Source organism: Stenella coeruleoalba (assembly GCF_951394435.1).
Source record: "Stenella coeruleoalba genome assembly, chromosome: 4".
NCBI lineage: Eukaryota > Metazoa > Chordata > Mammalia > Artiodactyla > Delphinidae > Stenella > Stenella coeruleoalba.
This window is the reverse complement of record NC_137149.1, coordinates 103,924,315-103,949,812: the sequence shown is the minus strand read 5'-3', so window position 1 is coordinate 103,949,812 and position 25,498 is coordinate 103,924,315. Positions and strand designations below refer to the sequence as shown.

Sequence of the window (25,498 nt, the reverse complement as noted above, 5' to 3'; positions counted from 1 at the left end):
GGGTTCCCTCCAGACTGAGTCAGCCATGTGTGTGCAAAGAAGGCGAGGGCATGCGGCCCCCCATTGGTCAGTGTGGACTGGCCTGGGGTGGGAGTCTCTGAGATGGGGAGGCCACGCTGGGCAGTGCAGGGCCTGATTGATGGGACGCACAATTTACAGTGGCACATTCCCCATGACTTTCACGTATTCATGAGTTCAGAATATTAATGTTTTTGGAAAAAGATGGTGGAAGTTCCACATGTAGATAAAAAGCCAGTCAGTCTGGTTTAAGGAATGTAGTGTGTTATTTACATTTTTATTAAGCTGTGGATGGAGCAGCCCTGGAACAGGTCTGTTGACACAAAGCTAATTTGCCTCACGATCCTGTTGCTTAGTGACCTACTTGCCTAAAACTGTGTATCCAATGGCTTCTGCAGCCTTTTTGAGATTTTTCATTTTGTCCGGTTTCTTTTTCTATTTTGCCTACTATTTAGCATTTCAAGAATTTTTTAAAAACTTAATGTGTCCAAGGGCTCTATCAACTAACTTTCATGTTTCTAACATGTATTTGCTGAATTTACTATATCCCATTAAACATCTTCTCCTTGACTTTCTTAGTTTTGCTGTTTGGATTGTTAATTTCTTTTATAAGGTCTTATTACTGCTTTGATAGTAAGGAAAAAGATGCGAGGGACAAATATTTCCTAAGTGTTTTTTAATTATTATTCACTGACCATTAAGTATTACTGGATTATAAAGTAATCAACATGTACAATATCATATATAGCATTACCTTTAAAAGAGTAAAATATATTTTATATTATAAAAGTAATATATATAAGCAGCAAAGATAAAGTTGAAAGTACAGGAAAGTAAAATAAAAAAACTACTGCTACCCTCCATGGTTTCACTGTCTCAAAGATAACCAGTGCTAATGGATAGATTCTCAGTCACTTTCACATGGTTGTGTCTTACTTTTACATGGTTATACTGTCTATACTTATGCATGTTCATGTACATACGTGTATATTCTACTCACTTAATATTACATCAGAGGTATTTTCCCATGTATGTGTTAGTAATTATACAAATATATTTTCGTGATGATAATATTCAAGAGATAGAGGAAATATATTGCTATACTTAACCACTCCCTTCTTCTTGGATATGTCTATCAGTTCTCGTTCCATCCTTTGATTACCGCATGGATTGAATGTTCTCCTCATGTTTGCCAACCGATTGTGTTTCCACATTCTTAGTTCTTGTCCTTTACCAGTTTGCCTGTCTGGGTTCCGGTGTGTTCATGCCACTCCATAAGCTTTTTATATAATAACGACGTTAACCCTGTGTCACAATTGTGGCAACTGTTTCTCTATTGTTTGCTTTTTTTTTTTTTTTTTTTTTTTTTTTTTTGCGGTACGCAGGCCTCTCGCTGTTGTGGCCTCTCCCGTTGTGGAGCACAGGCTCCGGACGCGCAGGCTCAACGGCCATGGCTCACGGGCCTAGCCGCTCCGCAGCATGTGGTATCTTCCCAAACCGGGGCACGAACCCGCGTCCTCTGCAACGGCAGGCGGACTCTCAACCACTGCGCCACCAGGGAAGCCCTTGTTTGCATTTTTAATTTTAAAATTTATATGTAACCAAATCTATTCTGTAATGAACTTTTCTATCATTTCTGAGTTTAAAAAGTCCCACTTCCTTCAAAGGTTTGATATTCAAGTCTATTTTCTTGTAGTTCTCTTTTTTTCACATTTAATTTCTTATGGATCTAATTGTCTCCTTACAATTTAGCCAAGATAGGAACTTAGTTTAAAGTTTCAAATGCTGTACTCTTATTCCTTTGGTCCTTTACTCAACTCTGAGCCAAGCTATATATATATATATATTTTTTAAATACCAAAGAGATGGTAGAAAAAAATTTAAATGCCATGGTTTTTGTTTCCATTATTGTAAGAGGATGCTTATCTCTTTTTCTAAACCTGACTCACTCTACTCTGATAGGACCGTTTTTCTCAAAATAGAAACAGAAATAGCTTTAGATAAATCAGTTTTTTAAAAAATCAAAAGTGAGAAAAATAGAAAAAGATCTGCTTCTTATCCTGTACAAAAAGGCGGCGACCAGGTGGGTTTTAAATGCATGTGGAGTCCTGGGTGAGCCAGCAGGGTCAGGGTAACACTTGGAGGACGGGGAACCATTTCCGTCTTCAGCAGTGAAGCTGTTTCTTATACATGGCCAACAAACATGGGCCACCGCCCACCCCCTACCCAGTGCTTTTTCTCCGAGTCCTGCTGTGGACTCTGGGTTTTCAGTCTTTCTCCTAGTTGACAAGGCAGTGGTGATAGAAAGTTCAGCAGCCCGCTGTTCAGACTCCGCCTTTGGCCGGCTTTCCTGCTCTGCCCTCTCTTCTGGGTCATCCCATCCACTCTGACTGCACTTCACTTTCCTGCCATGCCCCGAGCTGCAGGCTGCTCCTTTTTTTTTTTTTAACATACACAAAGTTGGAAGAAGCTTTTTATTTATTTATTTATCTATTTTTGGCTGTGTTGGGTCTTCATTGCTGTGCGTGGGCCCTCTCTAGCTGCGGGGAGCGGGGGCTACTCTTCGCTGTGGTGTGCGGGCCTCTCACCGCGGCGGCCTCCCCCGCTGCGGAGCACAGGCTCAGTAGTTGTGGCTCATGGGCTCAGCAGTTGTGGCTCACGGGCTGCAGAGCGCAGGCCCAGGAGCTGTGGCACACGGGCCTACCTGCTCCGCGGCATGTGGGATTGTCCCAGACCAGGGCTCGAACCCGTGCCCCTTGCATTGGCAGGCAGATTCCTAACCACTGCGCCACCAGGGAAGTCCTGGCTGCTTTTTCTAAACCGCCTCTGCAATGCGTCATCCTCTGCCCCACCACAGTTTTCTCACCCTCCACTTAGGAAACACATCCTGTGCTGTCGTGCGATGCTGCCTGCCTTGCTCTCCCTCTGCCTCTGTCTGGGAGCCCCTCCACCCTCCCACTCCCGGGAAGCCTACTCCTTCTGGAACCAAGTGTGCTCCTGCCCAGTGTTCCCTCAGGACACCCATTCCAGTTGCCCACCCCCCCTGCCCCCGACCTAGCACCTTGGGGTCAGCTTCAGAGCTCTTTCTACATGTGAGGTAGCCCTTTAAACGGCAGCCTGTTCTGCTCTGCTGAGGACAGGACCCAGGTCTTAACATCTCTCCCTCTCAAGAACTTAGCACAAGCCCCTTCCTACATGATATTAGTAGCTAATGTTTCCTAAAGCACTTAGTATGCGCCAGGTAGTGTTCTAACTGGATGTCAAGCTTATGTGGCTTTAATTCTCACAACAACCCTACAAGGAAGGGATGCTGTTATTTCCATTTTACAGATGAGGAAACTGAGGCACAGAAGTTAGTAACGGATGAAGCCAGGATTGAATGCAAGCCTGACAATCAGATCTCAATCCAGACTCTACCCAGTGTGTTCAGTCACTTCTTGTAGGAATCCTCAACAGGGAGCATTGGGTGAATGGAGAACAGAAATGACTTGGGACATTGGATTATATGATATTGAATGTATCTAATTTATCCAACACCTCTGAGGAATTAGATATTGCAGAGATGTTAGTTTTCCAATTGATTAAAATTATTCCTTTTGGTTTCCTTATCTCAGGCGTATTTTTTGCCTTTTGTGATGGTGAGATTTTGCCTAAACATTCAGGAGATTAAAAATTCTTTTTTGTTTTAAAAAGTGAGAACTTCTTTTAAAAAAACGTTTTAAATGAAATATCTGTAAAATCAATATGTATTTTCCTGCCAGATTAAACAGTTCATGGGGCGTAATCAACCTTTTCTTAGTGACTAGGGCTATCATTGTGATTAACAAACAGTAAACTGTATTCTGAGCCTGTGATGTCCTGGAGTGTTTGACATCAATCAGTAGGATTAATTAGTATCTACTAAGTACCATGGACTATACCAGGCACTTTCAAGTATGGTTCCTTAATTAATTGTCTAGGCCTGCGATTTTGCTTTGCCTTTTTGTTTTTTTAATTTTGTTTCTATTTCTGGAAGCTTCTTTGGTCTTCTCCGATACAGTAAAGCACGAATCCATCACTTCTTGCTCTCAGTCTGCTGTTCACCAGGACAGCGCCCTGCCTCTAGCTGACTATGGTTGATCAGCTATCGGGAGATTTGGGTAACGAGACTTGTTGCTCTTGTTACTAAACTCCCTCTCCTTTTGCTGTGACCTCCCTAGGGTCACCAGCGAGACAGGTGTGCTTGGAAGGGGAAGCCTTTTGGGTTTCCTCTGACTGTCACATGTTGTTTTGAGATGGAGGTCCCTTGCCATCCCTCCCCTTGGTTTTCATGGCCTCTGCAGAGCTGGAGGCCACTCCTGACAGCCCTGTGACACTGTCTCCCTTCAGTTAGATGGCTCAGCAAAGGCTGTGTGTCGGCCATGCCCGAGGACGGCTGGTGACTGAGGGAAGTCTCCTGGTTAGCTCTGAGTCACCTGACATGAACCCTTTGTGCCTGCCAAGGGAATGAAATGTTTCTGTGGTTCGGGAACCCTTGGCTTTGACTTTTTGAAGTTTATTGAGAAACCAAGTCAAGTTACGAGGCAGAAAGCGATTGGAACATCCATGTGCAATTTCCCTTTAAAACATCAGGTTCTTACAGGGTAAGCAGTAAAGAAAACATTTTAAAAGTCATCTTCAAAGTCAGTAAACATACATAGACATAAACGAAGCAGGCTCTAGACTTGGAATTACTCAGGCCTCTAGGTGTATGACCTAAGGCTCAGTGAAAACAACAAAAAGTCTTGGGAAGGTCATCGATTTTCGTCATCAGTTAGAAAACTTGGCAGTGTTGGTCCCTGACTTCTGAATCTGTGTTGATCCCAGCTCTTGACTGCCGGGCCCAGCTTTCTGTGAGTGCAAGGAAACTGGCGTTCACCCTGGGGTCGCTTTTTCTACTTCTAGTTCCCTGGTGGTCAGCAGGACCAAGCTGGGATCCTGGGCCCCGATCATACACAGCTTCTCCTGGAGAAGTCTGTCCTTTCCCCTTCCCTGGAGGGCGGCTCTGGGACCAGACCGGGGGAGGGGCCCTCTCTGCAGGCACCTGCCTTGGCTCAGACAGGGATTTGCCTTTGAAATTTCTTCTTTTCCTCCAGCTTCTAACAAATCCCTTTGCATTCCCTTAGGTGTAGATTCAAGGAAGACCTTGGACATGAAGTCAGGCTACCAAGAGTCTAAACCCGGGTCTGACACTTCTTGGTTAGTCCTGGGAAAGTTACGTTAGCTGAATCTCTGTTTCCTCATGGGCTATGATTTCTCTATGAGAGGGTTTTTGGTTGCAAGCAAGAGAAACCTCTAATTTAAGTAAAAAGAGCGTGTATTGGAAGGCTATAAAGTGGGTTACAGCTCCCAAGGAAACGTGTAAAGAAGAAAGGGGCAGGGGCCGGGGAAGCTTTGTAGACCCAAGTCCCAGGAGCCCATGGGTCATCTGTGCGTCCTGGGAGAAGACGTCTGTCTACTGTGTTTTCCATCCTGAGGCTCTGTGCTCAGGATTCCAGGGCCAAGGAAAAGGAATTGGGTACCACCCCACTGCCCAGTGCAGGAGAGGAAAGAAAATGAGGGCTCTGACCAGCAGAAAGGGGAGTGAGTATCTAACAACCAAACGTCCAGTGCAAACACCCCGAACTGCAAACTGCACAAGGCTTTTAACAAGTATTTGTACGTATTCCTCGCAAACTGGAAGGGCGTGGACTTTTTTTCTCTCATACTTATTTAGATTTGGCAATTACTAGAGGCACTCATCAGTTTCATCCTACAGACAGTTAGTAAGCACCTACTAGGAGAGACCATCTGATTCAGAGGAGAGAGTACTAGGCAAGAATTAGAAGACTTGAGCTTAGGTTCTGACTCTTCCACTGGCCTGAGTCCCCATCTGGAAAAGTTGGATGAAAATACTTGCTCCGTGTGTGCCACAGGCTTGTTAGAAAGATTAAATGATATCAAATGGCGTAGTGTGGTCAAACCCTTGGAAGAGCTGTACAAGTCTCAGATATTTATATTACTGTGTGTAGCTTGGTGCTAAGTACTAGAGAAGAACGAAGACTCATCTGCTTTTACGTATAGGTATGCATTTGTTTATTGTTTGCTTGTCTATTTTTATTTTAAAATCTAGAAAAGATTTGAGGCATACAAGTTTCTTAAGCTTACTTGCAATCTACCTGAGGCTTCAAGCTACTTTCTTCACAATCTAAATGACGTCGCTAAGCATTTTATAACTGAGTGCCAGGCTCCATGGGTGTTAAGGGATGGGAAACCCCACGTGTGGCTGTGGTTGGGAAAGGCCTCCGGAGGAGGTGGTAGCCCCACTGCCTAATGCCTTCGTACCTTTGTCTAAATTAGCTCTGTTCAATCGAAATATAATGTGAAACACATATGTCATTCCAGGTTTTTCTAGTAGCCACATTAAAAAAAAATAAAAAGAAACAGATGCAATTAGTTTTAATAATATATTTTTAGTTTACTCATTCCATCTAAAATAGTAACATTTCTGAATGGATAAAGAAGATGTGGTACACACACACACACACACACACACACACACACACAATGGAATACTACTCAGCCATAAAAAAGAACAACATTTTGTCATTTACAGCAGTGTGGATGGACTTGGAGAGCATTATGCTAAGTGAGATAAGTCAGAGAAAGACAAATACTGTATGATATCACTCATCTGTGGAATCTAAAAAATACAACAAACTAGTGCATATAACAAAAAAGATTCACCGATATAGAGAACAAGCTAGTGGTTACCAGCAGGGAGAGGGAAGGAGGGAGGGGTCGGGGAGTAAGAGGTACAAACTATTAGGTATAAAATAAGCTATAGGGATATATTGTACAACACAGGGAATATAGCCAATATTTTATAATAACTATAAGTGGAGTATAACCTTTAAAAATTGTGAATCACTGTATTGTACTGTACACCTATAACTTATATAATATTGTAGAGCAACTATGCTTCAATTTAAAAAATAAATAGTATCATTTCAACATGTAATCAATATAAAAAAGTTGAGATATTTTACATTCTTTTTTTTTTTTTTTTTGGTACTGGTTTTGAAATCTGCTATGTATTTTACCCTTACAACACATCTCAGTTCCAATTAGCTACAGTTCAAGGGTTCAGGAGACACAGGGCTACCAGGTGAGACAACACAGCCCTTGATGAGACAGGAAGAAGAACAGGTAAGCGGCAGAGAAGGAATAGACATGGCAATTTAGTGACCATCTACTATGGACCAGGCAGACTCAGGACTGGCATGAGGCATTTGATTGTCAAAACATCAGTCCTGTTTTTATATAAAATTTTGATATTTTGTTCATCATGAATTTTTAGCATTAATTTTGATCTTTTAAAATTGCATTAAAGTATTATTTGTTTTGACTACTGAGTGTTTGGGCACCTCTTACATTTTGTACCCAAGGCAGGTGCATCACTTCCCTCACCCTAGTCTCAGGCCTGGCACCAGACACCTCCTACCAACTTTGCTAATACCTCATCTGGGGGCACTCACAGACGCCAAGCTGAAATGGATATCAAAGCCAGGAGTGAACTCCTCTAATTTACTAAACCTTAGGCATTCGTTTTGTTCAATGGATTTTTAATTGAATTCAACTTAGAAATAAAAAGACATGGGTAAACACATTGAAATTGAAACTGAATTTATGAACTGAAAAATTTGAAAATATTTTGGGACCAAACTATAACCCAGGAGAGAGTTCACTGGCTTTGATTCCCTAGTTAAGGTGACCCTTGACCATTGCGTTTCCCAAATTATGAGGGGAAAGAATGAAAACAACACTTTTTTTTTTTTTTTTTTTTTGCGGTACGCGGGCCTCTCACTGTTGTGGCCTCTCCCGTTGCGGAGCACAGGCTCCGGACGCGCAGGCTCAGCGGCCATGGCTCACGGGCCCAGCCGCTCCGTGGCATGTGGGATCTTCCCGGACCGGGGCACGAACCCATGTCCCCTGCATCGGCAGGCGGACTCTCAACCACTGCGCCACCAGGGAAGCCCAAAACAACACTTTTTTCCTCTCTCCGGGGCCTCATTTCCTTTTCACATTATAGCTTAAATCTCCAGGGTTTAGGGGGTCAGTATCTGCAGTCTCCCTCAATATGGGTTGTACTGGGAATGTTATATTGAAAATAACTTTGATGCTGAAAGAAAGGAAAAGTGTTACTTAGTAAAGTGTTGCCTATTTTCAAACGAAATCGTCTTCTTCTAGGGAACTCAGAAACAAAGAAGATATTCAATTTGGAGATAACGGAACAACAATATCCGCCGTGAGCAACAAGGCCTATGTTTTTGAACGAGATAAATCTGTTGGAGACCCTAAAGTTGACTTACTTAGAACATTAAATATTCCTGCACTGGTAAGTAGGCATTTTAAATCTCATTATTGTGGATTTTAGAAGAAAGGAAAAAGCTAAGTTAAGGCCATTATGGTTTTACCTTTAGGAGCTATTAAGTTATATATATGTGTGTGTGTATGTATATATTTATATTTTCCCCCCTTCTTTAAAGTTCGTTTCAGACTTTTTTTGAGGTTTTTCAAATGTGGTCTTTTCAAATGGTGACAGAATGTAAGTTTTAGGATTTTTTTCACAGTTTCTTCCTGTGTGTTCATATGAGGCCCAGGAGACTTCTTCTATCCCCTCTGAGGTTCCCACTCCAACTCCTGGGTGACCGCTGCATGTGCAGCTGGACACTTATGGTGGACCCAGGACCTGGAAAGTATTAGATCCCAGGTCTGGCCCTGCCCAGCTGGCTAGTGGGGCAGAGTTTATGGGGACCCAGCCTCTAACCCGGATCGGGAGGAAGATGGTGCCACCTTGTGGCTAAAGATGCCAATATATTGCAAGAGTTTTTCCCCTTCTGTGGTGTTGGGAGAACTCTGAGAGTTGCGAGTGAGGATGCTAAAATGACAGTTACAAAATGTAATACTGAGAAAGGACAATAAGTGAAGAGTCTTATTCTTCACACTCAGCCAGAGAGGAGCTCTTTGGTTAACCTCTCAGCTGTTTGATCTCAACGTTTTACATTTACGTTTGCAGCCCCGTTTGCTGAAGGGGCAGTAGGAGAGTGGGGTGGGGACACTGCTCTCTGAATGTGCCTGTGTTCCTCAGACCGCCATGGAATGGGCCAAGCTACCCTTTCTCCACGAGCTCATCGAGGCCCTGTTGAAGGCGTATCAGCAGAAGCTCTTTGTGACCCACACGGTGGATGAATTGCTCTGGGGCTACAAAGATGAGATCTTATCCCTCATCAACATTTTAAAACCTGACATCTCTCCCTATTTTGGCCTGTTCTATGGGGTAAGTCCATTTTTCTTTTCACAGATTCTTTGTTTAACTGAGGAGGAGGGCATTCCAAGACAGATTTTATCTTCACTTCGGGTTTCTTCTAGGAGAAGACCAAAGTTGCTTGGAATTCTAGATCTCTTGTAGAGTATGGGAAAAATAAGAAAGTGCTTTAGTAGGGGAAAAAAATTTTTTTTTTTTTTTTTTTTTTTTGTGGTACGCGGTCTACTCTCTCACTCTTGTGGCCCCTCCCATTGCGGAGCACAGGCTCCGGACGCGCAGGCCCAGCGGCCATGGCTCACGGGCCCAGCCGCTCCGTGGCATGTGGGATTTTCCCAGACCGGGGCACGAACTCGTGTCCCCTGCATCGGCAGGCGGACTCTCAACCACTGCGCCACCAGGGAAGCCCATCCCACAATTTTAGCATGCTACCAGTGCTGACTTTGAATGAGTGTCACTATGAAAAATATATAGAGTGTGCTGTGCCATTAATCGGGTGCAGTCTTTCAAAGTGTCATAAATTTCAGTGATCAATGCCGAGTCTTGTTTTGATGACTTGGAGACTAAACCCATGGATCAGTCTGACAGAGGCAAATAAGAAACTAAATAGGGATGTGATAGTCCATTAGGAGTGGGAGCTACTTGTTAGGTTTTTAGACATTTGTGAAAGAGGCTGGATAATTTGAAACTCTGTGTGTCCCTCGTCTATGATTTCTTTTGTTTATAAGTGGAATTTTGTATCATTTTTGGCAGATTTTATTTACTTTGGCTTGAACCCCAAAATATCAGTATTCACGTAATTATTATTCAAAGCATATGTTATTGCTGCCTGAGCTTCCAATGAATTAAAATGAAAAGCAATTAAAAATCTATCCCCCCCCAAAAAAAACAAAAAAAAAACTTGAGTAAAATGGATTGTTGGAAGGTTGGTAAATGACAAACTTAAACTCAGGAAGAGAGGTAGGTTCAGGACAGGATATGGAATTATGATGAATTTCCCCATCTTTAAATTTGTGGTTATTCTCTGGGTCTAACTACTGGAGAACCTCACCCTCATCATGTAATCTCTTAGCATTTCAGTTGCTTAGTGGTAATAATACTGCCCCTCTACCTTCAGGGATATATAAAACTTAAAAACTGTTCAAACGAAATGGTAAACAACTTTTAAATATTATCTTTGCAAGAGGAGGCTGGTCCTAGGAATAGGGTCCCACCACTCCTAAATCCTTCACTCTGGGCAAGCAGACCCAACAGATGTTCCCTAGAAGCTTCCGTCTCACAGGAGCCAGCTTCCACAGGACCGGAGGAAGCACCGATTTCTTGTTAAGCTGCGACTAGACTCCCGCCTAGAAATAATTTCCAGGAAACTTCCTGCGGAAAGATACAAAGGTTTCCTTAAGCACCCTTTGGTCCCAGTGGCTACCATCCATCTGCCAAGTAGATCCTGTTCCTAATATCTCAGTATTTCTCTGATAACTTTCATGGTATAGCTTGCTTTTTGTTTTTACACTGACCTCATCAAACTTGTATAACTAATATCCTTAAATACCTGTTAAAAATGTAACTCACATTTACAGACAGATTTAAAAATTGGCACTTTTGCTTTCCCGTGGCAAGGATGTGTGGTTTTACTTTGTAGTTTTTCCCTCTCTGCCTCTCCTTGCAAGCACCACTGTAGCTCTACAAGGCCCTGTTAGTGAAAAGCCCTGGCATTGCTCAGTTAGATTAGTACCTGGTGTAGATTTCCCACATGCAGGAAAAGAGCATGAGACTTAGACTCAGGGGGCCTGGATTTGCATTCTGACTTTCTCGCTTAATAGCTATGGGACTTTCCTGAACCTCAGCTTCATCATTTATAACTTGAGGCTAAAGGTATCTACACTTCAAAGTTTGCTTAGAATGGCCAAATGAGAGGCCACAAAAGTGCTTTGCAAACTATAAGTTGCAACACATTTTAGGAACCGTTATTCTTTTTCCCCTTCCATGACCGGCTCAAAATAAAGACCCTGAATTAATATGAATGACTGCTATATGTTTCCATTTGGGAGCCAAGTAAACTGTCTCTAGTGTTGTTGGTAAAAAGGCAAAGGTGTTTTTTGTTCAGTTGTTCATCTGCTCTGGCCAATCCTGACTCTGTCTCCAGCAGCACAGAGGTCCCTACTTGGGCCGTCATTCATTCAAGACCGGGACAGACCACGGGCTTCTGCACCTCACTGACACCTCCTGCTCTGTACCCATCTGAGCTCAGCCTCAAATCTTTCCTTAATCTCAGTGGCGTCTGCCACATTCCCCTCTGATCCCCTAGGCCTGTGTGCCCGTTCCACCTGCTCCAATACACGTTGTGATGAAAAAAGAAAACCTTAGTTAAGGCCGTTGAACACTTTTCCTTCAAAGACTTTAATGATGAAACAGCCAAACAATTAATGGTGCGGGACAGGGTGTGTGAGTGAGAAGGATGAGGTAATACAGACAAGAGTGTTGGCACAGAGCTCCTGAGAACAAGGGACCTGGCTGGATATCAGGCGCTCTTATTTGCCTACTGGAAAGCCAATCAGCAAATCTTTACCCGTTGATTTTAGGGTACCTCTGTTTTCCTTGGCATAAGAGAGTTCAAGCACCTCCCAGTGAGTGTGGGTTCTTGGATGTCTAAAGCGATGGTGGCTGGGGAGTATCCTTGAGAGGTCAGCCAGTCCAGCCAATTGTACTGGGAGGATAGATTATGCATGCATTACGCTAGTGGTATGAATGTTGTCTTATTCTCAGAACATTTCTCAACCTCCTGCAGTGATATGTTCCTTGTATTCAACCCACAACCCTACTGCAATAACACAAAACCTATTTATTCCTGCTTGTTCTCAAGTAACAAAAGTTCTAGCAAGTAACAGGGAAGCATTGACATTCAGTGTCTGACTCTTGGGCCAGTAACAGCTGGGGAGAACTCTTGGACATACTCTGAAATATTTAAATGCTTAACCACTTAGCTTAACCCACATCTGAGTTCATTGGAGAACTTCAAGAAGTAACACAAGCATTTTTAAAATTTGGTGGTTCAGCATTTTTTTATGTGAATTTGCTTCTAAATTGTATGTTCATATTGTTGCCCTTAAAGAGGAGTCCTTTCTCATATCTTAAACTCATGTAAAATTTCATATGTGGAACACAACATGACTATTATGTATGTGGACCATGTTGATATATTGGCATAGTTGGTGAAGTAGTGTTAAGTGACAAAAAGAAGAACCCAAGTAGGCAAAAAAATTGAAAAAAGAATTCACAAAAAGTATGAATGTTTTTTTAAGGAAAATGACTGAATGAAAAAAGAGTGTGAATACAGAAATGCGAAAAGAGATAAGAAACCCCTTTTTTGTTGATCCAATAAGCAAAGTTTAACAAAAGGCGTTTGGGGAATGTAAACTGATTTATCTTGCTGTTTCCACTGGGTGACCTTGAGCAACTTGATACTATGTTTCAAAAGTTTAAAAAACGTTCATGTTGGGCTTCCCTGGTGGTGCAGTGGTTGAGAGTCCGCCTGCTGATGCGGCGGACGCAGGTTCGTGCCCCGGTCCGGGAGGATCCTACATGCCGCGGAGCAGCTGGGCCAGTGAGCCATGGCCGCTGGGCCTGCGCGTCCGGAGCCTGTGCTCCGCAGCGGGAGAGGCCGCAGCAGTGAGAGGCCCGCGTACCGCAAAAAAAAAAAAAAAAAATGTTCATGTTCTTTTATCTGGCAATTTCACTTTTAGTGGTCTATTTAGAAAATAAAAGCACGGAAAAAGTTTTTAGCCATAAAGATATTCATACATTATTTATAGTAGCAAAACAATTCAAAACTAAATATTCATAATAAGAAAATGGTTAAATTATTTCCACATAATATTATGGGGTCATTAAGTTGTACCTAGGAAGAACTTTCGATAATACAGGAAATATATTATACACATAAGTAAAGAAATTGTATATATGTATACACAATTGTATGTATGTATAAAAATTGTGTATAGCAGATACTATATGTGTATGTTATATATAATATATCTTAGTTCTATAAACAAATTTTGTGTAGAAAAAAGACTGAAAAGAAGCAGACCAAAATACTAAAAAATAAATACATGTATGTTGCTTCTTGAAGTCCTCCATTTAACTCAGATGTGGTCTAAACTAAGTGGTTAAGCATTTAAATGTTTCAGAGTAACCCATGCTATTTCCCAGAAATCAAAGCTCCATCCCAGATGAAGAACTTGTAAGAATGTACAGTGTGTCTGTCTGTGCCATTAAGAAGTGTAACCTGGAAAGAATATACAGCTCAAGAAAACTTCAATTGAAAAATGGGATTATATTAATACCACTTTTTTTCTATTCAAGTATAATTGGGTCCTGGCCCTAGATTTATGCTTTTTTATTTTTTAATTGAGATATAATTCTCTTAACATAAAATTCACCATTTAAAAGTGTACACTTCAGTGTTTTTTAGTATATTCACAAGGGTGTGCAACCACCAGCACTTTACAATTCCAGAGCATTTTAATCAGCCCCTCCCCCTCCAAAAAAACACAACTTGTTAGCAGTCATTTCCATTCCCCCTCCCACCAGCTCCTGGTAGCCACGAATCTACTTTCTATCTCTATGCATTTGTCTATTCTGGACATCCCTATAAATGGAATGAAATTCATCTGAAATCATATAATATATGATCTTTTGTGTCTGGCTTCTTTTATTTAGTATAATGTTTAGAAGATTCATCCATGTTGTAGCATGTATCAGCACTTCATTCCTTTTTTACGGCTGAGTAATATTCCATTGTATGGATATACCACACTTTGTTTATCCATTCTTCAGTTGATGAATATTTGGTTTATTTCTACTTTCTGGCTACTATGAATAATGCTGCAAATGGACATTTGTGTACAAGTTTTTGTATGACCATTGGATATAAACCTTGGAGCGGAATTCTCTCAAGTATATCCATAGCAGTAGAATTTGGGAGTCATCTGGCAACATTATGTTTAACTTTTTGAGGAACTGCCAAACTGTATTCCACAGCAACTGCAACATTTTACATTCCTACCAGCAATGCAGGAAGGCTCTAGTTTCTCCACATCTTCACTAACAATTGTTCTTTTCCTTTTTTTTTTAATTGCCATCCTCATGGGTATGAAGTTGTATCTCATTGTGGTTTTGATTTGCATTTTTCTAATAACTGACAATATTGAGCATCTTTTCATGTACTTATTGGCTATGTGTATATTTTCTTTGGAGAAATGTCTCTTCAAATCCTTTGTCCATTATTTAATTGGGCTCATACTTTTTAAAACCATAAAGTAATAATATGGTTAATATGGGATTTAGCAAAATAGTTCCTCTATTCCCTAGTTGTGGTTCAGTCTCATGAGGCAATTAGGCCCAACTAGGGCAGTTTCAATTAGGCCCAACTAGGGCAGTTTCATACAGATTAAATGTGTTAGTTACTGTATCAGTTAGGGTTGTCTAGAAAGACACAATCAATGGAGATCTATATATCTGTTCAGGAATTTATATTAAGGAATTGTCTTATGCACTTGTGGGTCCTGGCAAGTGGCAAGGCTGAAATCCATAGGACAGGCCAGCAGGCTGGAAGCCCAGGCAGGAGTTCTATGTTTCAGTCTTAAGAAGAGAACTCCTTTTTCTCCAGGAAACCTCAGACTTTGCTTTTAAACGCTTCAACTGATTGAATGAGCCCACCCACATTATCAACAGTAATCTCCTTTACTGAAACCGAACTGATCACATCTACAAAACACAGCAACATCTAGAGTATTGTTTGACCAAACAACTGGCCACCATAGCCTAACCAAGTAAACACATGAAATGAACCATCACAGTTACTATAAATGACCATATTCACTTATTTTCAGAAAAATGGGACTAATGATGGAGACTATGTTTTTCTAACTGGAGAAGACAATTACCTTAACTTTTCCAAGATTGTGGAATGGAATGGAAAAACGTAAGTCTAATGATTTATTGGTGTAATTATTTTTTCAATTTTCATTTAATTGAACGTCCACTTCTGCTTTATTTCAAAGAAGTTCAGCACTATCATTTTTTGGATGAAAAACCTATAGATTAAAAAAATCTATAATTATGTAAAATATCCTATAATATAAATAATATAGTGTAAATGTGTAAAATTATTATCTTGTAAATCAAGATTGGGAATCACAAGCCAATGAAAAGTTTTGCTCTTCCGCTTAGTCATTGAATGATATGTAGCTGCAGCGCAAATACTTCTCAAATCACTGCTTGTTTTGGGGGAAGGAGAGAGGTCCTTTTTTTTTATTTAATTTAGTGATTCTGCATTGTTTGTGTATTTTTTTTAAGATGAAATACATTTGAGTTCAGCATTATAGCATTTCAAAATATTTTTAATGTTTATAATTTATAAACAAACTACCTCCAAATAGGGACTGAGGCAGCTTGCAATAAAGCCACACGTAAAGCAGAATGACTTCTTTAAGTCATAGAAATTAGGAATCTTCGAGAGAAAAGGAGGCTAATTCTTCAGGAACTATGGTAAAAGGGATTTTGTTCTTGAACATTAAATTTACTTCGCAGCTTCCCAGAAATACAGGCAAAAAAACTGGCGTGGAATATCATCCGCACAACTTTTCTGTAAAGCAAAAACTGTTTTTAAATTTTAAGTTTATTTAACTTTTTTAAAACACACATATCCAGGTACATACACATACATTTGCACATGCATGAGGGAGCGCATGCGTGCACACACACACATTCCCAAGGATATAAGAACCCTAAAAGAATATGAGAAACTGGCAACAGTATTGCCTTTGGAGGGTTAACTAGATGACTGGGTACTGAGCTGGGAAGGAGATTTACTTGTAAACAGAATATAGCTGGATTTTGTTTTAAACCCAATCTGTTATTTTCTTTCCATATTTTCTTTCTTCTTTTAATAGAAGAGTTTAATCCTTTTATATACATGTTGTAATTACTGATACATTTATGATATAATGATATATTATTTGATATATTGAGACCCATTTTGACATTATTTTTCACGCTTAGTTGGTTTATATCTATTCTACCCTTTGATTGTCTTTAACATTTTTTTTCTAACAGAATCTAAAGCTATCTATTATCTCTCTTCTTCAAATGAGACAATAACTTTACCCATTTCTTAATACCCACACCTTCTACGTTATTCTTGTCTACAACTTGTTTCACCTTCTTCGGAAGCCAAATATAAGTAAAATTTCATTATTTTTATAGTGAATAAGTAAATATACCAACATATTTTATGAATTTATTATTATTTTTCCTTCTCACATCTTCGCCTTGGATTTAGTTTTCTTCTTGCTGAAGGTCATTAGTACAGTAGTTCTTAAACAGGGGCAATTTTGCTCTCTAGAGGACATTTGGTGATGCCTGGACACATTTTTGGTTGTCACAACTGGAGGTTGCTACTGGCATCTACTGGGTAGAGACCTGGGATGCTGTTAAACATCCTGCAGTGTACGGAACAGTCCCCCACAAAGAATTAATCAGGCTCAAAATGTTACTAGGTTGGGAAACACTCTATTAGTAGTTCCTTTGGTGAGGATCTGTGGGTGGTAAACTTTCTTAGACTTTGCATATTTAAAAATATCTTTATTGCACTTTCAGCTGTTAATGGTTTTAGTTGGGTATAGAATTCTAGGTTGACAGTTCAGAATTATGAAGATGTTACTCCATTGGCTTTTGATATCTATCTTCTTCCTTGGCCTTTTGCAGTTTTAGTGCAACATATCTAGATTTGAATTTATTTTATTTATTCTATTTGGCCCTTGGGGCATACTTTCAATCCAAGGTCTCGTATCTTTCGTAAATTTTGGAAAACTTTCAGCCATTATCTCTTAAATTATTGCTTCTCGGTTATTCACTCTATTCTCACTACCCTCCCACAAACTCCTATTAAATATTTATTGGAACCTCTTGATATATTCTCTGTATCTTGATCCTTTAATTTTTAATCTTTCTGAGCTTATATTTGTATAAATTCCTTAGAGCGATCTTTCAGTTAGCCAGTTCTTTCCAACTACCTACAGTCCAGAGCTTATCCCTATATGGAGTTTTTCTTTCAGAAAACTTTTTTATTGTGTTTTTATTCTGAAGGTTTCTATTTTTCATTCTTTGGGTCTCACTACTCTTATCTCATTCTTTTTTGTTTGTTTTTAATAATTTACCATTCTTTTTTAACAGATGTTATTCTTCCATTTGTCTCTTTGAAGATACTAAACAACATATTTATTAGCCAGATTGTTCAATTATTTTAATTTCTTCTGAGGTGAATTCATCTTATTGTTGATTTTGTTGCCTATCTCTTAGTATAAATTTCTTCCATTAAAAAAAATGTTGACTTGCAGAATAATTATTTGGGAAGTCTGTCTGTTATCTATCTATCCATCCATCCATTCTATCTACCATCCATCTATCCTCTCACCTCTCCCTAGGTAACACTTTTGCAGTTGCCTCCATGTAGCCTACCTAGGAACCCCAACACCAGTACACATGGTGGGTCTCCACCTCACGATTACCCAGGGTTCATCACAGATCTGGCCAAAGGGTCAGCAGGCAGCTTGACTCAGGTTCTGGATGTGAGGCTGTGCCTGGGGCTTTCTGCCTCTCAGCAGCTCAGCTTTGCTTTCTTCGGCCTCTCTCGCTGACCAGAAAATCCCTGCCCCCAGATCCTGGTTTCACACCCTTGCTGGACCACTTTTAATCCTCATTAACCTCAGGAGCTAGACTTGCAGATCTTTCTCCTGGCTTCCAGACCTGCAGTCCAATGGGCTGGCAGTTGTAGCCCTACTCACAACTTGGCAGTTATCACCTTTCATTGTCTAGGGAGATGTTCTTTTGTGTTTGAGTAGGGTATAGACCTTTTAAATGTTCTCTTTTTTGTTCTGTCAACCACTGCCCTGGAAAATGTCCTCAATTCACGAACTTAGAAGGCCACCTTGACCAGAAGTTAGAAGAATTACTATTTATTGCCTGTCCTTTCCTGTCTTTTGCATTTTATATCATTTTTCAAGGAATTAATTTTTAAAAACCCGCCATCTCAACTGTGCTCTCAGTGAGCATAAAGGTGATTCAAGGTTAAACTTTCTTGTGACCCAAAAGAAATCCTCCCTTAGCTGTTTGGAGGGGGAGACAGTTAATGCTCTGTCACAAATATTATCTCCCTGCAATATCTGTCCAGGGCTCATCTGTCCACGGGCTGGCTGTGAACAAAGCTACTGTAAATGCCAAATGGATCACTGCTTTAAGTAAGTGCATATTCCCCAACCTCTACGTGAGATACTCTGTCTTAGAGGAGGGGAAGAAGGATTTCTGGCTGTTGCCTCTGTCAGAATTGATTGGGGATTGGGGGCCTGCTTTTCCGCCTCTTGATCCAGTCCCCAACCAATACCACCCTTGTGTCTGCGTGTGAATAAGATTCTGTGGGTAGCCAGCTCCCCGTTGAGTCTTGAAAAGTCCTGACCATTAAAAAAAAAAAAAAAAGACTAAAATCAAGTGTGACCCTCTGGACTCTTTCTTGTCTCCCAATGACAGGTCACTTGACTGGTGGACAGCAGACGAGTGCAATATGATCAACGGAACAGACGGAGATTCTTTTCACCCATTAATCACCAAAGACGAAATCCTTTATGTCTTCCCATCTGATTTTTGCAGGTAAGAACCTGAAAAATAAGTTCTTTGACTGTAAGATCACCAAAAATGTGAGGAATTATATATAGTTGCACTTATTCGGTGAGGGTATGTATGCTTAGTGAGTGAGCAACGATGATGGCATATTGAGAAACAGCGAAGTGTAGTGGTTCACAGCACTAACTCCAGAGCCCGGCTGTGTTGGTTTGAATACCAGCTCCACCACTTACAGCTGTGTGACCCTAGGAACATTATTTAACCGCTCTGTGCCTAACTTTCCTCGTTTGTGAAATAAGGATAGAAAGAGTTGCCTACCTTGGGAGTTGTTTTGAGGACAAACGAGTTACTTTAATAAAATACTCAGCCCAGGGCCGTCACACTGTCAATAACATTAAATGTTAGCTCTTTGTTATTATGGTATGCTCTGTCAGGTGTGAAATTTGCCCTGGTCTTCTTCCGGTCAGCAGGTGGTCACTCCATAGAAGGTAAAGAAAGCATACTGCAGTCCGTATTTCAGAGTTCATAGGTCTCTGCTGAGCTCTAACCTTCCCGTTGATCCCATCTGCTCACACGTGGCCCGCAACCTCTCCCTGGCTCCCACCTGCTATTTCTGTCCAGACATGCATGATGAAGTCCCCTCTGTGGCAGGAAGGCCTCCTGCTTTGTGACCTGATTCCCAGCTCCCCGTCATCCCTGCTGCTTCTCCCGCCCTTCACCCTAAAACCGCTCAGCTGAGAGGCTGAGCACACAGCCTCCCTTTCCTCTCCCACTCACTCCTGCAAGGCTTTTTGTGAGACTTCTCCTCCATCAGAAGTAATCTAGTTGGGGCTTCCCAGGTGGCGCAGTGGTTGAGAGTCTGCCTGCTGATGCAGGGGACACGGGTTCGTGCCCCGGTCCGGGAAGATCCCACATGCCGCGGAGCGGCTGGGCCCGTGAGCCATGGCTGCTGAGCCTGCGCGTCCGGAGCCTGTGCTCTGCAATGGGAGAGGCCACAACAGTGAGAGGCCCGCGTACTGCAAAAAAAAAAAGAATTAATCTAGTTGCCTTTGATGCTATGGAGTCAATATTCTCAAGGTCAGCTGTTCTTCTGGTCTTTCATATCTCACACAACTGAGCACCTCCTCAGTCAGCCCTTCCAGAATCACTATAAATCTCCCTCTTCCCTTGCACTGAATCAGTCAGCAAGTGGGATCCATCCTTCTCAGAAAGAGCTCTCCTTTCACTCCATCCCTGCTCTCTGTGCCATGGTGCAGACCCTTTCCAGCTTTCACGTGGAATATCTCAGTCACCTTCCATCCAGCTGCTCCCTTCAGTCAATATTTGTGAAAGGACTGAAGGAAGAGAAAATATGTTTGAGCGCAATGGGTGAGACAAAGAAACTTCAGAGGGTAGTAGGAGGCTTATTAAAGATATGGCACAGAGGAAACTCATTCTTGTTTGGTACCACTACTTCTGAAGAGCCACTTGGCAATGCTTAGAAAAGCCAAAGACGTGCAAACCCCATGATTCCGCACTTCTCTCCTATGAAGGTTCCCTGACCTGAAGAACTCGTGTACATACGTGAAGGAGATTTATACAGAAAAGTTCACTGCAACATGGATTGTAGTTAGGAAAAATTGGAAGTGTCAATGGAAATAATAAAGAATCTATAATAGGAATAGAAAAGAGTTTTATTTGAGCCAAACTGAGGACTGTAGCCTAGGAGACACTGATTCAAGGAGCACTTGAATTGTGTTTTATCAGACTACAAAATGGGGGAGACGTACAAAGGCAAAAACCTCAAGGTTGCAGTTAGTTACGTGAGTTGTTTATCAAGAATTATAACTGGAGCTGGCAAGAAGTAAGAGTGCTTGTTAAGCAAGGATTGGTTGGGATCTGAAATGGTTGCATAGTTACAAGGGGAGACCTTGAGACCGTAAGGTTGCAGCTGGCCACTGCGAGCAGATACTGTTTTGAGAACAGCTAGTGGTGTCCTTGAGTTTGATGCAGTTCAGAAAATTTATGTTCACAGTGATGCAGGAATGTGTCTGAAACCACATCCACAATGGCCACCCGGCTCCATCCTGAATGTGACCCACAATTACTCCATTTTGATTTTTAAAAGCATTCTTTACTTTAATGGTTAAAGCAGATGTACAATGACAGGCTATGAGAGAGGCTGTTCCCATTAGCATAAAGTTTAAGTTAAATCATGTGTAAGCCAGAATAACTTCCCCATATCTCAATATGTGAAAATTTCTTCCATCCAAAGAAATCTAAGTGCCTGTGAAAAGGAAAATATAAATAAATAATGAGGCTTCCCTGGTGGCGCAGTGGTTAGGATTCTGCCTGCCAGTGCAGGGGACATGGGTTTGAGCCCTGGTCTGGGAAGATCCCACATGCCACGGCACAACTAAGCCCGTGCGCCACAACTACTGAGCCTGGGCTCTATAGCCGCGAGCCACAGCTACTGAGCCCACGCGCTGCGACTACTGAAGCCCGCGCACTAGAGCCCGTGCTCCGCAACAAGAGAAGCCACCACAATGAGAAGCCCGCGCAACGCAATGAAGAGCAGCCCCAGCTCACCGCAATTGAAAGAAAGCCTACGCGCAGCAACGAAGACCCATCGCAGCCAAAAATTAAACCAAACAGTTTAAAATTAAATAAATAAATAAATAATGGGGTATTTGTTTGATAGAATATCATGTTAAAAGTAAAATATAGGGGCTTCCCTGGTGGCGCAGTGGTTGAGAGTCCGCCTGCTGATGCAGGGGACACGGGTTCATGCCCCAGTCCGGGAAGATCCCACATGCCGCGGAGCGGCTGGACCCGTGAGCCATGGCCGCTGAGCCCGTGCGTCCGGAGCCTGTGCTCCGCAATGGGAGAGGCCACAACAGTGAGAGGCCCGCGTACTGCAAAAAAACAAACAAACAGTAAAATATAATAACCAGAACCATGTACATTAGTGCAATAAATCTTAAAAATATAATGAAGGAAGAAGCAAATTGTAAAAGAGAATATGGTATACTGTTTATGTAACATTTAGAAATAACAAACAGTGCCACAAGTTGTTTATGAATAGCCACATAGGTGAAAGTATAAAGACCTGCATGGGAACGATAAACCCCAAATTCAGGACAGCGGTTACCTCTGGGGACGCAGAGGACTAGAATCAGGAGTGTTACGCAGAGAGCTCCGGTTGTATCCGTAAATACATATTTTATTTATCTAAGTGGTATTTGTTATAAAAGGTACTTACTATAGTATTTTCTCTGTTTTTCTGTTTGCTTAAAATTTTCATGAAAAAATGCTATGGGGTGGGATGTGCAGTGGAAGGCAACTCCTGTAAGTCACAACCAGGGAGAGATGTGTGCCCGCTGTGCTTCAGAGATGAAAAAGTGAGGCCCCCAAAGCAGTTCCCCTCAGCCTTCAGATGCCTTCAGATGCAGGGCTGAAGGATCAGTTACCACAGTGTATGTGAAAAGTGCCTTGGCTGTCACTCAGGTGCTGTGCACGTAGAAGGGTGGTTGGTATCATAAGGGACCACTGTTTGAAACGCTGTAACCACTGAAGGCAGAATGATGTTGAACACCATTGAAATAAGCAACCTAGGCAAAATACGGAAACTATTTTTATTTGGGGGAAATGAGTATCAAAGTATATATTCTAGGGCTTCCTTGGTGGCGCGGTGGTTGAGAGTCCGCCTGCCGATGCAGGGGACACGGGTTCGTGCCCCGGTCCGGGAGGATCCCACATGCCGCGGAGCGGCTGGGCCCGTGAGCCATGGCCGCTGAGCCTGCGCATCCGGAGCCTGTGCTCCGGAACGGGAGAGGCCACGGCAGTGAGAGGCCCGCGTACCGCAAAAAAAAAAAAAGTATATATTCTAATCAAGTATCTGTCTAATGGGGCACTTTTCCAGGCCTGCAGAATCTACCGGGCCACACGCTTTGCCAACTCTTCAGCTTTCGCTTTGCCTCTGCCTCACCCTGGCATGTGTCCATGCTAGTCTAGGCGACTCATTTCTTTCAGCACAAATATCCATTCTAACTCATTTTCTTGATTTTCTACCCCACGTTATGTTTTTTTCTAAGTCTTGTTAAGATGTTAGCATAGCTGCTGCCTCTTAAACATCTTTCATTATAATCTGTCTCCTACTTTATTACACATTCAATGGGTTGAGCTCCTTTCAAGCTTTCTTTTGCCTCTTCATTTTCCACTTATCCTGTAAGCTTTTAGCGACGTTATACCCAAGAACGGTTGCCTAACTCACTGGTACGGGCAGATCATGCTGATGGGAGCTCACATTGACTTTTTATTCTTACCTCCTAACAGGTCAGTATATGTAACTTTCAGTGACTTTGAGAGCGTACAGGGACTGCCTGCCTTGAGGTTTAAGGTGCCTGCAGAAATATTAGCCAATACCTCAGACAACGCTGGCTTCTGTATACCTAAAGGAAACTGCCTGGGCTCAGGAGTTTTGAATGTCAGCGTCTGCAAGAACGGTAAGAACTCAGAGAGGGGACATGGGCAGGAGGGTCTGGATGCAGGATTGGTGTTCTTCAACAGAGAATGTTGTCAGCCCAATAGAAAGAGCGATTTTGACCTTTCAAGAATAACATTTTGGGGCTTCCCTGGTGGCGCAGTGGTTGAGAGTCCGCCTGCCGATGCAGGGGACATGGGTTCGTGCCCCGGTCCGGGAAGATCCCACATGCCGCGGAGCGGCTGGGCCCGTGAGCCATGGCCGCTGAGCCTGTGCGTCCGGAGCCTGTGCTCCGCAATGGGAGAGGCCACAACAGTGAGAGGCCCGCGTACCGAAAAAAAAAAAAGAATAATAATAATATTTCCTGTAATGATTTTTATTCCTAGATTGCCGTGTTATGTTTTCCCTGGGAAGTAGTTTAAGAGTTTGTTTTTCTTTTTCTTGAAATCGGTCCAGGGCCAGTGTTTCTTAATGTCTGAGCTAATCTGCTCCTTTCCGTGAATGAGGTGGAATGATCAGGGGTGCAGCTGACAGAAGCATTTTTTTCATCACGAGGACTAGTTTTTGCAATCATATGCTGCATAATATTCACAATAGCCTTGCTAGATAGACAGCCAGTAGCCTCTGTTCATAATTGTGGAAACCAGGGCTCAGAGAAGGAACGGGATTTTTATAAAATCCTTACCTCTGAGCAAATTCCTGCTAGAACTTAGGGTCTTCTCATATTTGTACTGCGATCTTTCTGAGGCTACAATTCTTGTTTAAAGTTTCTCTTGAGAAACTCTGTAACTCCTTTCTCTTGATTAAAGTTGTACTTTTTTCCTGAATAATGTGCTAACTTTTGCCCCCGTGTCATTTTGGTTTGAAAATCTCCTTTTGGGATAACCCTCCCTTTCCTTGTCTGATGGGGTCATGGCTCCCAAGCCTGGCCTCAGAACTGTCTGGAGAATCATTAAAAACATCTGTCCCAGGGCCTACCTGCTAGCACCCCAGAATCTGTAGTTTTAATGAACTTCAGGTGATTCTCATGAAGGTGGTACCTGCGAGATTGGGAACCGCTGTTCTGGGGAACACACACCCCTGACCTAGAGATCAGACCTCTCCTGCTGGCTCACTGGGGGATGGTCCTGAAATGGCACCTGCCTGATCAACCCATGTTTCTGTGGTTCAAGGCACACACGTAGACACATTTTTCTTGTTGTATTGTTAACAGTCTGCTTCCTCAAGAAGTTGATGTCAGAACCAACAAAAGGATTCTACTTTGCAACAGTCATACCTCTTGCTATAATCCTTTTCCTCTTGCCTGTTCTGTGTTCCCAGATGTGGACTGAAATATTACCCTTCAGGACTATCCTCAAGTGTTTTGCATTCCCCAGGGGAACATTCTGGCTAGTGGGATGAGTGAGCGTTCTGGAGTCAGGGGGATCTGGAATTGACTTCTGTTTGTTAGCAAATTGGCCACGTTGCTGAAGGAGGGTTCCAGACAGCAGTTTTCTCATCTGTAAAATGGGGGTGATTATAACTTCCTTGGGGGGTTGTGTGAAGGTTAGAGATAATGTATGTAAAACACTCAGGACAGTGTCTGGCCCTTATTAAGTCCTTAACAGATCTTTAAAAATACATTTTAAAGGTCAGTGTAGGAAATTCCCTGGCAGTCCAGTGGTTAGGACTCTGCCCACTCACTGCTGAGGGCCTGGGTTCCATCCCTGGTCAGGGAGCTAAGATCTCACAAGCCACGTGGTGCAGCCAAAAAAATAAATAAATAAAGGTCAGTGTAGGTCACAAAGAAGGAAATCATGTCTTCGTGAAACTGTGTAGCAGCAGAGAGCAGAACTGTGTGTATGACAAGTGAGGTGTCTGAGCCATGGGCTGGAGGATATGTGAGCAGACTTAAACTACTTGCCGTTAAGCTAATTTCTCCCAAAATGTATTTTCCTGGCAGCAGTTATTGAGTCCCTCTCCTCTTTTCAAGAGCAAAATCTATCAATGGAATAGGTTTCCTTTAATAACTTGCTTCTCTA

The 25,498-nt window shown here is 42.1% G+C and overlaps 1 protein-coding gene across 1 annotated transcript in view; it reads left to right on the top strand.

Moving 5' to 3' along the window:
• SCARB2 (scavenger receptor class B member 2) overlaps positions 1–25,498 on the top strand; it is a 68,469-nt gene that overhangs the window by 32,031 nt on the left and 10,940 nt on the right. Inside the window, exons 3-7 of the mRNA XM_079919237.1 lie at positions 8,266–8,413; positions 9,167–9,355; positions 15,229–15,320; positions 18,923–19,042; positions 23,330–23,499. Of these exons, the coding sequence (XP_079775363.1) occupies positions 8,266–8,413; positions 9,167–9,355; positions 15,229–15,320; positions 18,923–19,042; positions 23,330–23,499 (719 nt within the window). The remainder of the gene's footprint in view (positions 1–8,265; positions 8,414–9,166; positions 9,356–15,228; positions 15,321–18,922; positions 19,043–23,329; positions 23,500–25,498) is intronic.